Source organism: Aulonocara sp. 'chitande type north' Nkhata Bay, linkage group LG3 (genome assembly GCF_057382095.1).
Source record: "Aulonocara sp. 'chitande type north' Nkhata Bay isolate Kocher_YH1m ecotype deep benthic linkage group LG3, A_spYH_male_GT1.1, whole genome shotgun sequence".
NCBI lineage: Eukaryota > Metazoa > Chordata > Actinopteri > Cichliformes > Cichlidae > Aulonocara > Aulonocara sp. 'chitande type north' Nkhata Bay.
In genome coordinates this window covers 31,529,323-31,546,442 of record NC_141346.1, presented here as the reverse complement: position 1 = coordinate 31,546,442, position 17,120 = coordinate 31,529,323, and the positions used below count along the sequence as shown (strand labels likewise).

At 39.4% G+C, this 17,120-nt stretch overlaps 1 protein-coding gene across 1 annotated transcript in view; it reads right to left on the bottom strand.

Moving 5' to 3' along the window:
* Nucleotides 1–17,120, bottom strand: part of col4a5 (collagen, type IV, alpha 5 (Alport syndrome)) — a 66,527-nt gene that overhangs the window by 22,487 nt on the left and 26,920 nt on the right. The window contains exons 2-19 of the mRNA XM_086276466.1: nucleotides 13,801–13,857; nucleotides 10,620–10,709; nucleotides 9,536–9,580; nucleotides 9,074–9,118; nucleotides 8,919–8,981; nucleotides 8,745–8,798; nucleotides 8,377–8,403; nucleotides 7,235–7,315; nucleotides 6,694–6,756; nucleotides 6,563–6,598; nucleotides 6,388–6,429; nucleotides 6,179–6,271; nucleotides 4,248–4,301; nucleotides 4,033–4,089; nucleotides 3,076–3,120; nucleotides 2,925–2,978; nucleotides 2,799–2,840; nucleotides 116–209 (exon numbers count right to left, since the gene is read on the bottom strand). Of these exons, the coding sequence (XP_086132592.1) occupies nucleotides 116–209; nucleotides 2,799–2,840; nucleotides 2,925–2,978; nucleotides 3,076–3,120; nucleotides 4,033–4,089; nucleotides 4,248–4,301; nucleotides 6,179–6,271; nucleotides 6,388–6,429; nucleotides 6,563–6,598; nucleotides 6,694–6,756; nucleotides 7,235–7,315; nucleotides 8,377–8,403; nucleotides 8,745–8,798; nucleotides 8,919–8,981; nucleotides 9,074–9,118; nucleotides 9,536–9,580; nucleotides 10,620–10,709; nucleotides 13,801–13,857 (1,042 nt within the window). The remainder of the gene's footprint in view (nucleotides 1–115; nucleotides 210–2,798; nucleotides 2,841–2,924; nucleotides 2,979–3,075; nucleotides 3,121–4,032; nucleotides 4,090–4,247; nucleotides 4,302–6,178; nucleotides 6,272–6,387; nucleotides 6,430–6,562; nucleotides 6,599–6,693; nucleotides 6,757–7,234; nucleotides 7,316–8,376; nucleotides 8,404–8,744; nucleotides 8,799–8,918; nucleotides 8,982–9,073; nucleotides 9,119–9,535; nucleotides 9,581–10,619; nucleotides 10,710–13,800; nucleotides 13,858–17,120) is intronic.

Here is a 17,120-nt window from a genome sequence, read left to right as displayed (position 1 = left end):
ATCTCATCTATCATGTCTGTTTTGGAACTTAAATTTGGTACCCGGTATAAACTAGCTTTAAAAGTAATGCAAACAATAAGTATGCTTGTTATGTGCCTGTGTGTTTTCAGCTCACCTTGTACTCCTCTGTCTCCTTTGAGTCCAGGTGTTCCAGGTAAGCCAGGTTCACCTTTAGGCCCCACCTGATTCCCTATTGGCCCGCCAATCACCTGATGGGATGTTAAAAAGAATTAAGTAAATTCACAAGACTCACATGGACTAAACTATACAAAACTTTGCAAATATCCTTAAATCTTTTTTTGTAATATAATTTTTAAAATAAAAATATTTTAAAAACTACAAGAGAATAAATATAAAATACGACAACAGACTATTGGACCTAAATCAAAGACTATGATAAATATTACCTCCTTATGGAAACTTTCCTCTTTTTAAAACACTTCCTTATTTTAAGCTGTGTTTTTAAAAATGTAAAAAAAAGTCTCATAATTACAGTTTTCTCACGGTTAGCAGGACTAGTGGACTTTGTACACTGAATAGTCATCCTTAATGGTTCATTTTCCATTGGGAGTGGGTAATTCGTATCACACACACACAGTTTAAATGTTTTCCGTATTGCACAGTTGAAAATAGAGTTTCTTTTTGCCGGTAATTAAAAAAAAACAGTGGCTGAAAGCACTGTAAACAACAGTAGACTGGTGCATAACAAGCAAGCAAATAATGCAGAAAATAGAGATTTGAGACCGTTTTGACCGATCGGCCCGATTTTGGCCTTCATCGTGCGTCGTGCATCGTGTAGTATACGTGGGGTAACGAGAAGCGATTAACACCTCACGACGAGCTCCCGATCATCAATCGCTTGGTCGTGAGGATTTCAAACAGCGACCGTCGTGAGGGTGTCACCGCAGTTTCTCACACTGCATACGCGCAAACACAAATGTCAGCGAAAAAGATGGAGCAGCACGGCTGTGCAGCGTGTGATCTGGACACAAGCGATGGAGGCACAACTTGTAGAACTTTGGAAAGCTCATCCGAGCCTTTTCCATGTGGCCTCACAAAATTATCACGAACACAACAACCGTGAAAATAGTTGGATCTACACTGCTGCTCAATCACAGCTGCCTGATCATGTTTTTCATTAGCAGTTTAGCAAAGTTGATGGTGGTGGTGTGTGTGTGTGAGTGAAAGACAGAGAGAGCGAGTGACAGATTTTCTGTTATAACCTTCATTTTATGGACGCACAGTGTGAGCACTCAGGTCGCATCAGAGCATCGGGCCGTATAGTGTGAGACCCTGCATCGTGACCTATGAACTTCTAACCCCTGCGAGTCAATCGTGCAGTTTGAGCAGGAGCTGAATCGCGCGACTGACAAAATCGCACAGTGTGAGCACGGCATAAGAGGGAATTCATGACAATGTTTATCAAATGTGAAGCTTATTTTTGATCTTCTTTGCTGCTGGCTCAGTTAATTTGGAGAGTGACAAAACCTGCAGCATCAGAATCTGTGAGATGTCGGCTTTCAGCTCCGACGGCGTGTCATTGGGTGAGAAAGCCGACATCTCACTGATTCTGATGCGTCGGGTCCGCGCTTTGTGTTTACGTCTTTGTGGAATCCGTTTACCTGCTCTCATTTACTGTTTTAGCTGTTTGGTGGTTGTTGAAATGAAAGCTTTAACCTGAGATTCTTAAGTTTCTGGCAAAATACATTTATATTTAAAAATCAATTCAGGATCAACCTAAAATCGATTTTAATTGGAAAATCAATAATTAAAACCCAGCCTTACTGTATAGTGACCATCAAGTATAGGTTGCCATGGAAATATTAAGCTGTCTGCATGTAATTCACTGTGAGTTTTTTTTCTGCCACACGCTGCGAATGCATCACTAACCCCGGAGATTCAGACTCGTCAGACCATTGCCCAAAAGGTGGCAGTGCTACGAATTTATTCCACCAGCTGAAAAGTCATCACTGCAAAATTAAGACCATCTTAAACTCCACATGCAAATGTCTCCTAACACACCAAAGAAAACTTCAAATAAACCAGCTGTGATACGAGCTACCAGCTATCAGCAAGACGAACAGAGAAAAACGGCATGATTCCATGTTATTGTTTATCGAACGTGAAACAACTGTTTCGGTCCTCTTTTGAATTTTGGTCGTGGTTTGGTTACATCAAGCTGAGTGACCTCATGGATTCTTGTTTGTGTTTAGGCACATTTTGTGAAATTATATAACTGTTCTTTTAATTGTTTTGTCGTTTTCATTGTGTTTAGTGGTTGTAGAGATGGTTTATATGAACTTCAGGTGAAATTCAGAGGTCTCATCCCTTTTGCCCCCAATACTGGGAGCGTTGGGGCTCAAGACATATCATGTATAGTGATACAGCCAAAAAATATTGTGATATTAGATTTTTCCTCATATCGTCCATCCTATTTTCCATTCCACTCCTGTGTCCTGTGATCATGCGTTTGGGTCCTTATCTTGCCTGCCACGCAGCCGACTCCGACAGCTATGCTTTTACTGCACTGACAGTGTGCTTGGGCTCACTAACAATGAATCAGTGGATCAAAGTCTGGTGGCACTTTTCAAAATCAACTACAAATAAGTGAATAAGCCTCAAATGTCCAAGGAAAAATGGTTAATTTCTTTATATTTTTGAAGCAAACTACAAAGAAATGAAGGATGGCTTGGGATATTTGCACAGCATTGTATTTATAAGTAGACAATGAAATGGTGCTAAGAGTTCAAGTGTAAGACAAATATTCCACAAATAATGAAATATAAATTCTCATTCACCTGCCCTGGTGGACCCGGGAATCCACGATCACCTTTTTGTCCCTGAAATGAGAAAGAGTGATATTTACACAGTTCGTGGCATTACTGTTTGACTCGTAGAATTCAAAATACTCAGAAGAAACTTACTGTCTCACCATCCCTCCCTGGAAGACCCGGCTGGCCTGTCTCTCCAGGGGGCCCCTGAATGTGACAAAAAGCAATACAAGAATGTTAGGAAAAGGTTATAAGACATTTTAGAAAAGGATTATAAATTGTGCAGTTTGTTGGCAGAACTCACTGGGTATCCTGGAGAACCAGGATCACCATCTTTGCCTGGTTTTCCCTGTAAAAGGGGGGAAAAACATGGTGATCAGGCTTTGCACCAATGGGGACATCTCCAGAGTTGAATACTGAAGCATTACAAAATTGGCAAAAACTGCACATCCTCCAGTGGCCACTAGGGGCTGACTCCCAAAGGGAGTCAAAAATTCTAAGATTGGCTCCCTTCTTAAAATGTCCAGTTTTACAATAATAAAAATTACATTCATACCTCTGTTAAGTATAAATATTTAACTCATTCACTTGAGTTAGGCCTGTGGTCAGGTTGACATCCCAACACATGCAACTGGAGTCAATAGGTGTCTGCAAGGTCTTGTTCATCATTTTAAAACGTTACACCGGACTTCATGACTGTGTGCACAGTAGAATAATGTGTATGCGTATTCACATCTATGAAGAGCTGTTTGAAGGTTTACCCGGAGTTTTGGGCTTATTGATAAGGTTTCAGTATGTCTTTAAAAGGCTTGGAGAACATGTTCTACGAATACATACTGAACATACAATCTGGTAACAGTCAAATGAACCCTGCGTCATAGATCCCCTTTGGTCTCTTCTTACTGCTTCAACCCAGGAATTCAAGCTCTGCTGTGTCTTAGCAGTCTTGAAGGAATGACATGTACAAACTGAAATAATGGCAAATATGTTTGAGAGTTCCCTCTTTGCAGAAAGTTTCACACAAAAAAGCTGAGAGAAACCCTGTAAAATAGTCAGATTGTTTGAGAAAGTTGGGCAACACCTTTCCTCTTTGCCTAAACCAAATGTCAGAGATGAGGTTCCAGACACTCTTGCACTTGTACACATGTTGAGGGCTTTAGAATTGAGTTTACCTTTGAGCAACAGACATATTTTAGCAACACAGGGGCGATTACGTAAGTTTAGTGAAAGGATTTGCTTGAAATTCCAGAGCTGTACTTACTCGTTTTCCCAGCTCTCCTGGTTCTCCCTTTTCTCCTTTCTGCCCACCATAGGGACCCTACAGTGAGATAAAGAGACATATAAACACCACAGTCACCATCAAGAGCACTAGATACTCCACTTCTTCCAACTTGCAACTTAAATGTTTTGTCTGTTTTCTGGAGGGACTTTTAATGTGTGGAGGTAAATTTGGTTCAGGGGACCAGAGATACTTACAGGAGGTCCCGCTAAACCCGGATCACCTTTAGGGCCAGGAGGTCCTTGGTCACCCTGCAGAATAAAGAGAAAAAATCAGAATCAGTGCAGAACGAGTTTAGAGTTTGAACCAAATCTATTTGGCAAGTCAATTAGTCTACGTTCACACTGCAGGTCTTAATGCTCAATTCAGATTTTTTGATCAAATCCGATTTTTTTGTCTGCTTGTTCACACTTCAACTAAAATGTGACAGCAAACGTGCTCCTGTGTGAACACTCAAAGCGGCCCGCATGCGCAAAAGCAGACGTCACACACAACGCGCTCTTTTTAGACCCAGACCAAACAGTACTGTTTGACTGATGGCCCTTAATATAAATACTTGTTTCGGACTTTACGTTTCGCAATTTTGCTTTAAGTTATAAAGTTATTTTGTTATTTACATTTGGCCTAATAATGATCCTTATTGCTGTTTTAGAGGAGCGGTGCTTCAAAGGATAGTTGCAGATTTCTGTCAGAATCTGCAGATTATACAGTACAAATAAAATGTTCACGTTTCTCCAACATTGTCTTCCCAACAGTTTCACTAACATCTACACTGGATGGCCAGGAAGTGTTCACGATGTCTTATCGGGCGCTTCTCCAGAGCTGATAATTGCCGTCTGTCTTGTGTCAGTGACGTAAAAGACGGATTTAATGCGACATGACCGTTCAAACAGCAGTCGCTTTCTAAAACATCGGATATGTATCGGATTCAGGACCACATACGAATGTGACCCAGATCGGATTTGAAAATATCGGATTTGTGCCGTTCACACTGTCATACCATGATATGTGTCGCATAGGGTCAAAAAAGTCGGATTTGATGCGCTTTCGCCTGCTGTGTGAACGTAGCCTTAGTCCCTCTCCTCTTTAGTCTGGAGGCTGTGCTTCAGTCCAATTTAAATGAGCTTTGACTTAAAGAAGATGTCAGTGTTTGTGGATAGTGTTAAATATGGTTGCTTCTTTTTCTTTTTTACACAGTAGAGCTTCAACCTGCATTTGCAGCTGGCAAATTGAAATGTGTTCACAGATAGTGATTTCTGCGAGTGTTTCTGTGTTTTTCAGCCTTGACTTTTGCACACAGAGATTTCTCCAGATTCTCTGAATCATTTTAATATTATGTACGGTAGATAATGAGATATTCAAAGCTTTATTCTGAAATAAGCCCACCAGATGTAGTTTCAGATGTATTTTTTTGCATATAAACCCGCCCATCTGTCTGTCTAAGAGGCTCTTTTTATACCACATCATTTTACTGACCTCTTGCCAATCAGTGAGTCCAATTAGTAGCAAAATGTTACTCCAGCTGTTGCTTTTTAATGCCACTTACTTTTCCAGCCTTTTGTTTCCCCTTCCCATAGTTTTTGCAATGTGTTGCTGCCATCAAATTCAAAATGAACTAATAATTTGTGTCATAATAATGTCTCAGTTTAAACATCTGGTACGTTGTTTACGCAATTTATTTACATTTTACACAATGCCCGCCTGGTGTTTTTTATTTCTTTACTGAATGAGATGACTAAATATGATTGGCAGGCATAGATACTCTCTGCTGCCATCATGTGGCTGTGATTTATTACTCTGGCGTAAACTGGTTTTTATATATATATTCACACACATTTAATACATTTTTATGAGCAATGATTAGGTACTGCCAAGATGAGGCATTTTGATACAATGTAAAATACATGCATTATGGAAAATATGAATGACCTTTTTCATATATATGGAAAATCTGTTAATAAAGCGAGTGACTGCCACCTGTCAGCAAGAGATACTGAGTTTTAAACTTGGTTTAAACAGCCTACGTTGTAAAATCTCTCTATTTAAAATCTAATTTTAGTCTCGTCAGTCCTCATTTCTGTGGCGAATGGAATACTTCACCACTTTCATGCCTTTAAAATAGTTATACCTTGTCTCCTCTCTGAATTTCAGTCTCAGCCGGCTTTGTCTGCTCCCCAACCTGTCCTGGAGGACCAGGAGGTCCTTGCAAACCTGGTGCACCCTATGGTCACGGCAGGGAAAGAGTGGCAGGTTTAGTAATTCAGTAAAAGCTCTGAGAAGACAAGCTTGAGGCAGAGACTGAACATAACTCTAGTAAAAAAGTGACGATTATGGTACCTTTTCTCCTTTGGGTCCTTGGAAATTCAAACCCATATTCCCCTGTTGAGAAAAAACAGAGGGAGGCTGTCACTTCAGGCTCAGTGGAGTATATTTCATGACCAAGAATAGTTCAAAATGTATTATCATTTTGTCTTTATTTACTAAAGATCAGTTACAAAGTGTCTGATCTCACCTTAGGCCCGGGTGGACCAGGAGCACCTGGACGACCCTGAAAAACAAACCGAGAAACAGTTGGCCTTCAATCTGATGCTATTTGTGCAACTTTGATGAAAAAAGGTTTACGCTGTAGCAGCTTCTCTTTACCTCAAGGCCTCTGGGTCCTGGGGGACCTACCGGACCTTGTATACCTGGAGGTCCAGGTCGGCCCTGTGACATAAAAGGAAAAAGATGTACAGACAATTGGTAAAACATACAGTTTAAAAAACCTAAACATTTTCATCCTTTTGCTTCTGTTTGAGTCTGTGAGCATTTCTGTGAGTGTGTGAGAAATTACAGTCCTAGCTCTAAAAATGCTTCCATAAGCACCAACAAATAATGTCAATAATTATAAATACAGCAGACACCTTGATATGTGATGGCTTTATGTTTATAATATCAGTATTGGTCATATTTCAGCTTATAAATGATCAAAATTAAACAGATTTTCATTTGTCGCATTATTAAACAGACCGGTTTGACACCTAAAGCTCAAGTTGTGTTCATTCATTCATTTTGTTTTGTTTTTTATACACACATCATTCTGACTTACGTATTTGAAAAGTTTTGAATCTGCACGTGAATTTAATTAAATGTGTAAATTAGCTTTGGCAGCACAGTGTTTCTAAAAGGAGAATATTTCACTCACAGGACCTCCTGGCAAACCGGGTAAACCCATTGCTCCTTTCTCTCCGAAACGATTGGCGGAGATAACATCACCTGGGTCTCCCTGCAAAGAAAAGAGAAAGAGATGCTCAGATATACATTTGTCTTCATAAAGGGAAAGAACCTGAGGGGAAAGAAGGAAATGTTGCTTCTGAATATCAAACAATGTCAAAGAGCACCATCTAGTGGACAAATACAGCAAAAACTCAACTTGACATCAGTAAAAAAAAAAAAGTTAAAAGAAAAATGATAGAAATTGATTTTTATAGAAACCTAAAGGAGAGGCAGTAGTAGAGCTTTCACATCTGTGTGTTTCACAGCAAACACTGACAAATAAATTAGCGAAACTCTTATTTGTTTGTTGTTGTGTTGTGTTTTTTGTTTACATGAATAAATAAAAAATAGTGATTTTTTAAAAATTATTTTCCATGGTTTCATTTTCAAAACAGAACTTTTTAAAAAAATGTGTAATGTTTATTTATTTGTAATTGGCTTCCTGGTCCTTTCCTTAGAAGCCCCGTCTTTGGCCTTTTAAACCTGGACGTGGTTTTAAACCTGGACGTGGATGTGTGGTTTGTAAAACCACACATCCACACATGTATTTTTCTACATTTCCCCAGTTGTGAAGGGAATTTATATTTACTCCATTAAGTAAGAGTTAAATTAAGGTCTACCAGCCATAACAAGTTCAAAGCACAGTCAAGTCAACATTTCAAATTAGAGTCTGAGTTGTGTGGTGCTTGTAAAGCTGTGGATATATCAGCCTACAGTGAGATAGAAATCTGTATATTAGTGCAGAAATTGCTGACATATCATGTTTTTAATTCAGAACAATGAATGACAAGAATAACAAAGAAGTAGATTTAAAAGGATCTAAGATCTAAAATGATTATTTTACCTAAATGCAACAATTATTTTCATTGATTGTCATACAAATTATATTATAAATATGAGACAATAGGAAAGTAAGTGACAATCTGGTCTTCTTTTGTTTCTAGCTGGTGGAGGACATAACTTAAAAAATTGAATTCAAACCTTGAAAATTAAGTTATATTTTTTAAATCAATTTTTAACATTAAGAGCATTAGTAACAAAGTCACAAAATGTGTGTGTGCTGATTTTTACCTTTTGTCCTGGCAGACCAGGTGGACCCTGTAAATCAGTAAAATAGAAAAGTTTGTATAAACAAAGCAAAACCAGACAGCAGGGATAGCTCAGTAGGGCAGGGACAGCTCAGTAGGGGCGGGGATAGCTCAGTAGGTAGCGTGGTGGCCCCATGATCGGAAGGTCGGGGGTTCGAATCCACTGAACGGCTACCCTGAGGTACCCCTGAGCAAGGTACCGTCCCTACACACTGCTCCCCGGGCGCTGCACTGGCGGCTGCCCACTGCTTCACTGGGTGAATGGGTTAAATGCAGAGGAACTATTTCCCTATGGGGACTAACACGCACACTTTACAGATCACTGTGATGCTTCATCGTGTAATGACTCACTTGAAGTCCTGGCTGCCCAGGGATTCCTGGACTTCCTGGGAAACCCCTGTCACCCTGGAAAAGGAAAAAAAAAATTGAAAGACAGATATGCTGAGTGTCAACATTCTTTTTTGGCTTTAAGAAATTTCTCTTCTACAACTTGCTTTATTGATCATAGACATCTTTATTAGATACCTTTGTCCCATTGCAACCCGGCACTCCTCTTGGACCTGGAGGACCATCCTGCCCAGGTAGACCCTGATACACAGGAATTAAAACAGGAAGTTTAACCATAAATGCTGCATGATTTTAAGTTAGCTAGAATTATCTTAGCTCTTTAAATATCTCACTGGGAGTCCGGGTGTTCCTGGAAATCCTGGTGTTCCTGGAGGTCCCTGATAGAGAGGGGGAAAAAAAGAATGTGTCATTTAAAAGTTGAAATGTGAAAAAAAAGAATCAAGTGTTGAGTTTTTTCAGGACCTAGCTGACTGTTAAGGTACAATAAGGTAAAATGGGGGCACCTGCTGGCCAAAGTAGAGCATTACAACCCCAAATTATTCAGTGCTGAGAAAGCACTAAAAAGTCATCCTGTTTATTTAAACGGGGAAGAAAAAAACAGGTGAAATTTACCTACTTAAAAAAAATGTAACTACCTTTTATGTGTGTGTCTGTGTTTTTAAAAAAGCATAAACATCCATAAACTTCAATAAAAAAAAATCAATAAAATTATGGAGCCATGTCTTATGTTTCTCAGTGTGGCAACGACTCAAAATCCCTATGAAGTCTTTAGGAAAAATGGGGGAATTACTTACTCTAATTCCTTTTGGACCACCTGGTCCTTGAGGTCCATCACTTCCCTGAGAGAAAGAACAAACAAACAAACAAGAAAGCATTAATGATGAGCCTGATCATCTTTGACTCTACACTGTGAGCAGCATCAAAGACCAGTAACAGCCAAGTAATGAATCTACAGTAGTATTACTGTAGAAGTAATGGAAAACTTATTCATGTCCTTTACTTAAGTAAATATCCAAACAGGACTACTGTGAAAAACTAAACGTATAAAAGCTAATGTTCTCATGAAAATGTGCTTAAAGTTAACCATCAGAACCAGATTATACGCTAAAATCGATTCAACACTGCTCAGGATTTGTGTAAAGCTTTAGAAGTAAAAGCACTCAAATCGAGCCTTTACGGGATTACCGCTGCGTGTGAGCAGCGTCGGCGACTGAAGGTTCTTATCACGTCTGATATTATCCTACCTAGCAACCACCTAACAAAAGCCTAAAACTACCTATTTGTAGTGTTTATGGACCTGCAACACCTGAATGCTTTGTGTTACTTCAAATTTACAGTAACATCATATTCATATTAACCAAGCTGAATTATACACAAGTATATTATAACATTATCACGTTACATGGCAACCACCTGGCAGTGGCAAGCCATTAGTTTAACACTTATGCATGTTAAAAAGCATTATATCACTTTCAACAGCGCAAAGACGCTGAAGTCTGTGGGATTTTCTGTTGTATTTGATGCTTTGACAAACAAAAATGTATCTTATACTTATCCAGGGGGATGTGCAGAAAACCTTTTGACTGCAGGAAACATGCTTAATGCAGGAAAACATCATCTATACATGTAATGACATAACTACCTAAATATTTAGCAATTATTCACATTATTGTCCTAATTATTTAGTCAGTTTGTTGACCGACAGTAGCTTATAAAAAAATCATAAAAGTTACCCAGAGCCTTATGTTGGGGTTCTTGTATATGCACTGCCGCCATCCAAAGTCAGAAAATAACCCACGTCTCAAAAATTGATATATTCAGAGTTTCAATTCAAATCAGTTCCTTTTCTCTTCTCGTCTCCTTGCCCTACAAACCCACCTTCTCTCCTCTGGGCCCAATTGGTCCTTCTGGTCCAGGGAATCCTGGGACGCCTGGCTGTCCTGTCAAACCTGGGAAACCCCTTTCACCCTGCAAGCAATGACACAGTCAAACAATCATTTGTTTCATATTTAAAGACCAGATAAGTTTCAGATTTAATTTCAGTCTGGTCATAATAGAAAGGCAGAGTTATTTATAGCCTGTAGCTAGGGCTGCACGATTAATCGTTAGAAAATCGCGATCTCGATTCATACTTATGTGCGATCTCATTTCCAAATGACAACGATTTAAAAAAAAAAAAAAAAGACGACGATTGTACCGCATTTTGATTCGGGAAGTACTCTGCATGAAAACAAGCGCTTACTCTTCCTGCTCAACAAATGACAAGGGCGGAGCCTTATACCACGTGATACAGAAGCTGTGCCGTGTGATGCTAAAATTAGCAGGGAAAACACAACGGAGAGCACGTCAGGGATGAGAAAGTGACAGGAGAAAATCTGTCCCGGTAAACCACCCAAACATCAATAACGGGAACCTTATACAGCGCTTCCCTATACCCGTCGAACTCCCGCAGGCACAAAGAAATTACGGAGGCTATCACTTATCACCTGACCAAAGATATGGCTCCCATCAACCCTGTGCAAAACGAGGGATTTAGGAAAATGATCAACACCCTAGACAAACGCTACACAGTGCCGTCCCGCAACTATTTTTCTATTGTTGCACTACCTGCTCTATACACGCAGTGTCGAGCAACGGTGGAGACGGAATTTCAAGCAGTACAACATTTTGCAGCAACGACAAAACGTGAGACATTTGTTGTTTTTATGTTTATTTATTGTTTTTATGTTCAGTCTCAACTGTTACGAAGTTGATGTGCAGTTAATAAGTGCAATAAATATTTATACTGGAAAAGAGAATCGTGATCTCAATATTAAGCAAAAAAAATTGTGATTCTCATTTTATGCAAAATCGTGCAGCCCTACCTGTAGCACATTAAACAACAGATGGTTTAGAGAGATGCATATTTACATTACACGTCTCCAAAAACCACAAAATGCATCAAAATCTGAAAGGTGTGTTTTGTTGTATTAACTAATTATTATGGACCCAGTGATGTAGTGGTCATTAAAATGTGTTTGATTTAGTTAAATGAATGATTATTCATCTAATAAATCATGACACTGCTCTCCCCTCTACATAAGCTTCCTTTATGCGTTAAAAGTATCTGTATTAGAATCTGCAATACAAGCCTGTGTTTACTTGGTTTTGGATCCATACCAAAATCTGCAGTATTGGACTATTATTCATAGAAATGAGAGGAGATTAAAATGTACTGAGAAAGATTGAAAACATATTTCACAACATGAAATCTGCTGTCTTGAGTTCTTGAATGCTTTCTCTTGATTACTGAGGAGTCTTTGCACTTTGAGGTGACAGTTGTTGTAATTTGGCTCTATGTGAATAAAACTGAACTGAGTTGAATTAAACGTGTGAGTGTGTTCTCCAACAGCCGAGGTGTTTCTGCGTAAATGAGGTGAAAACTTTGCCCGTCTTGGTATCTTGTCAAACATCAGCTCCTCCCGTCATCCAGCTCGTACAATCACAGGCAACAAAACACGGTGAAAGCCGGAAATAGAGCCAGGCTGCCTTTTAAAATATGTGTGAGCTTCAACAGCAAAATGTAAGATCCACAGAAACAAAATTCAAAAAAATCACAATTCATATTTCTGCTACTTTACTACATCTCTGTGTGTTATGATTCTGTGACATTATTTATTATTTAAAGACCCGTGTCCGTTATTTTGGCAACAGTGTTTCAGCCTGTGATAAGTCTGACTCAACTTAAATGCAGACTTCACTGTAAGACCGGCACTTGTCTGGTTATAGAGTAATAACAAAAAGAAGAAGATTTCATTAGTCATCCCAAGAAAAACTGTTCCCTGTGTGCGTGTTTTTTTTAAATATGTGTTGCTTTTAATTACGTGTAAGAAATCTATGAGAAATCGGGCCTTTGCTCCCTAACTCTGTGCCCTCAGTCGCAAGTTTCAGGTCAAAGTGAATATGTTCATTAATTGGACGGGAGTATTCAGGGTACACCCACTGGCTGTGGTGTCCAGAGATGGGCAGTAACGTGTTACTTGTAACGCATTACTGTAATCTGATTACTTTTTTCAAGTAACGAGTAAAGTAAGGGATTACTATTGCAAAAACGGTAATTAGATTACCGTTACTTTCCCGTAGTAACGCTGCGTTACTGCGTTTTTTGCGAGAATGTCTCACGATAAGCGAGTGCGCCGTTAGTGACAACAGCTGTGTGCAGATCAACAATGGATCATATATCGAGTGCGGGAGAGAGTATGAGCGTGCAGCGTTTAAAGCGTGGAAGTACTGACCTTACTTTGAGTTTGATTCCATAAAAGTGACAAAAACATTAGCGTCCATCGTGTGTGGGAAGAAAACTTCTTTTTACAGCGAAAAAAAATCCTAAACTTCCGAGCAAGCACCGAGTGGCTACCACGTAATGGGAAACTCACAGAGAAACTCGCGGATTCTTCCACTGACCGCGGCACACCTGCACCAGGGTGAACCTGCGCCTGCCGTACTCCTGCTTTACAGGTGAAAATAGAGCAACAGGACCGCTGAGTCTTTGACTTTATTTATGTTCTGCTGTGTTTTACTTGCATCTATTTGAAAGACTGAGTGTAAACACAAAAAATATTTTATTTCATGTGCTGGAATGTGCAGAAAATAGGTTTAAATGTTAAACAAATTACTTCCAGTCAGAGAATGTTGCATATAATTACATTTTTGCTTGATGCATAAAGTTAAAAGATTAAAACTGATAAAACAAGTTAAAAAAGAGACTTTTCCATTTGATTACATTTTGTATGATGGATTATGCAGAAAAAGTCGAATTGGGCTGAAAGATCTATCACTTTATCACCTACTCAGGTTGTAAATCGTGTTTTTAAAAAGTAACTAAGTAACTAAGTAATTAATTACTTTTGAAAATAAGTAATCAGTAAAGTAACGGGATTACTTTTTGGGGGAAGTAATCAGTAATTAGTTACTGATTACTTTTTTCAAGTAACTTGACCAACACTGGTGGTGTCCTCACATTCTCAACACGGTGGTTACTAGTAACACCCCACGTGTGATTGTGTGACACTGTGTTTACCTTTTCTCCTTTCACTCCACTGCAGTCACATTTGGATCCTGCACATCCATGGCAAGCCTGTTTAAAAAAACAAAACAAGAGAAAGACAAATGAGCGTCTTTGGACTTTTACTTAACCAAAAAAAAATCAGCGACATTTCCAACGATGAATAAAACTAGCAATTACATTCCAGTGTTCTGAAAATAGAGGCTCTAAAGTCACTTTTTCCAATTCCATAACAAGCGAAAGATTCCCAGGAACAGACACAAATACTTTGGAGGTTGCATCAGGAAGGGCATCCAGTGTAAGAGTCCACCAAATCAAACGTGTGGAGGAAGCAGGTAAAAGCTAGAAAGCAGCTTTCTGGGTTCTGAAAATGTGTCTGCCACGTCTCCTTTTTGTCCTAATTTCCTGCCAAATCTGCAGCCTCAGCCATGTAAAATCAGTCAAACTCCTTTCCAGAATTGTAAAACCAAACAGTAAATTTAGTAAACTTCAGCAAGTGCTTCAGCATGCCACCGGAGGGCGCTGCATAATTACACTTTGCACATTACAGCACATGTCTTCCCACAGAGGAACAGCAAGGTCAGCGGATTCACCTGCAGGTTTGTTTGCTGATGAGATCGCAGCTGCAAGGTCGGCGAGGCCAAACAGTACTCTAAACTCAAATCAAATAAAGCTTTTATCTCACAGAGAGCACGTTTATCTTCCAAAATACTTCACTTCTTCCCATCCGTTAGACTTTGGATTCACTTTTTGTGAAGGACTAAAGACTGAGAGAGTTAAGAAAAACTAGGAGGGAGGGATGTATGCATGGGTGGATGGGTGGAGTGGGAGTGCCAAGCTCCTGATTAACTTTTCCCATGCCTGTTGACACAGTGAATGCCAGACGGGCATCAATTGCACGCATGCCAGGCAGCCAGGCTGTGAGAAAGATGGAGAGGCAGAGAGCGCACGAGAGAGGACAGACGGGCGGACATTCTTCTGTGTCTGCAAAAACGTTTTCGTGTCCGTCTTTGAGCTGACGCTTTTCACGGTGTTCTCGTTTTACTGACACGGAGGGGACGCAGCAAACTCTGAGTGCATTTCCTGGTTCATCAGTTTATCATTAAGTCTAAGAAATCGGAAAGATTCTGGAATAAAAGGCAGTAAACATGCAAAATTGTCTTATTGTTCTTAATTTAAACCTTCTTATTTGAATTTCTTCCCTGTAGGTTTTAGTCTTTGCAAGGAACTGAAGTAATGTCTTAAAAATGCACTGACATTTTGACTCATGTTAGCTGTTTAATAATGCAGATTTTGTGTCATTGTAAACTGATTTCATTCCTGTGATTTAGATTGTTGGCTTAAGAAAAACAGGCAATATGAGGTTGTGATATTTGTAACATTTTTTACTTTAAACTGATAAGGATCAGCTAATGTGTTGCCAACAGGGAAGTCACAGAATGCTATGCAACCCATATTATACTTGGTAGCTTGTTTAATTATCATTTACTGGCCATTACAAATTCAGATACCAAAAGGTTGACAAATAACTAATGCTGGGCGATAATATCGGCCCTGCCAATATATCGATCTGGCTGCAGTGCGATTGCACGGTCTTCCAAAGAGTATCGTGGGCCATGATGATCAGAAAAGCATCTGCCAATATGTGCAATCAAATACAACTGGAAATACAATATTCTAAGATCAAGTACCCACAATTAAGCCAACGTGGAACTGCAGCTCCTCTAATATCCACTCCATATGCGAGTGACTCCTCATAGACTCCAATAAAAACTAAACAGGTTTGATTTTTCTTTTTTTGAACAACTCTTTGATTTATTTTTGTTAAGACTAAAAAACAAGTCTGTTACTGACCCTTTCCCCCCTTTTTTAACTCGACCTTTTTCACTTCCACAAAGTGAAAGGGCCTGGGGTCAAAAATCAAGGCTATAAAATTGAATTTCACAATTAATCTTTGGCACATTAAACCTCACACAGTTTACCGTTTGCATTTCTGTGTACACATTTAAAACAGTGCATACATGTTTACATTACATTTGCCGCTTTCCAGTGTGTGTGTGTGTGTGTGTGTGTGTGTGTGTGTGTATAGATAATATGCCCTTGGTTATATAAAAATCAAGACAGTCCTACTATCCTGAGCTGCATGAAGGCCAAAGCAAGGCATTTGCATGATTTTATCTCACAACTGGTGCAAAGTGCTGTCTGGGATCACAGAGGGATCACCAGTAGACACACACACACATGCCTAAATACATCTGTGTGTGTCTCTGTGTACGTGGGGGTGTTTTTACAAGCCTTGAATCTCCAAATTAGCCTCTGGTCTGCTTCAGCTCAATGCCGTCTGTTCTCCCACGCCCATGCCTGCAGCTCAGGCTCCATCCTTCTCTGCATCCATCTGTTTTTCTCCACACTCATCCCTCTTTTCTCCACTCTCATTTAACCAAAAAAGCATGACCGAGCTTGCTTGCTCTTAAAATAACTGAAACACTCAGCTACTCTCGAATAACCTGGAGATGTCCACTTAAACCAGCAACAGAGCTGATTTGGACTTGGTTTGTTCTTATAGTACTAGTATAAGTGGACTATAAGTGAACTTTCAAACTAAATGTTATTTGACCTGTATGTCCTGCCTAATAAAGCCTTTTCTCATGTGCAGACTGAATTTGCAATTAATTATTAATGATTAATCTCTGTCTCTGTTCCACAGCATGTCTTTTGTCTTGCCTTCCTCCCATCACCCTCAGACAGTCATGGCTGATGGCCGCCCCTCCCTGGTTCTGCTGGAGGTTTCTTCCTGATAAAAGGGAGTTTTTCTTTCCCACTGTCACCAAGTGCTTGCTTCTACGGGGTCATATGATTGTTGAGGCTTCTTTCTTATATTTTAGGGTCTTTACATTACAATATAAAGCACACTGAGCACACTACATAATTAACCATGTATCAAGATATCTGGGTATACTTCCACTACTCAGCCTTGTTGCTGTCTTTCCCAATGGTTGCTTCTAGTGTGCAACGAATGGACAGAAATTGCCTGCCACCAAAAATATTTTTCTTCTCATAGACCACCATTATACAAAAAAACCATTTACAAAACTGTCCAGCTAGGCTGCAAGGCTGCATATATATGTATATTTGCAAATAATAAAAACAAGCCTGGCAATCACTTGTGCAGTGATCCCTAAAAGAGTGGGCCACTTCCCCCAGCAGGGCTGTAAAAGTACAGCAGGTGGGTCAGGAGCATTTACAAAAATAAAAATGCTTTCATTTTAAATTTCATAATTACTTTTGAAATGATCATCTACCATTTATGATTCAGTATTTAACTAAAAACAATG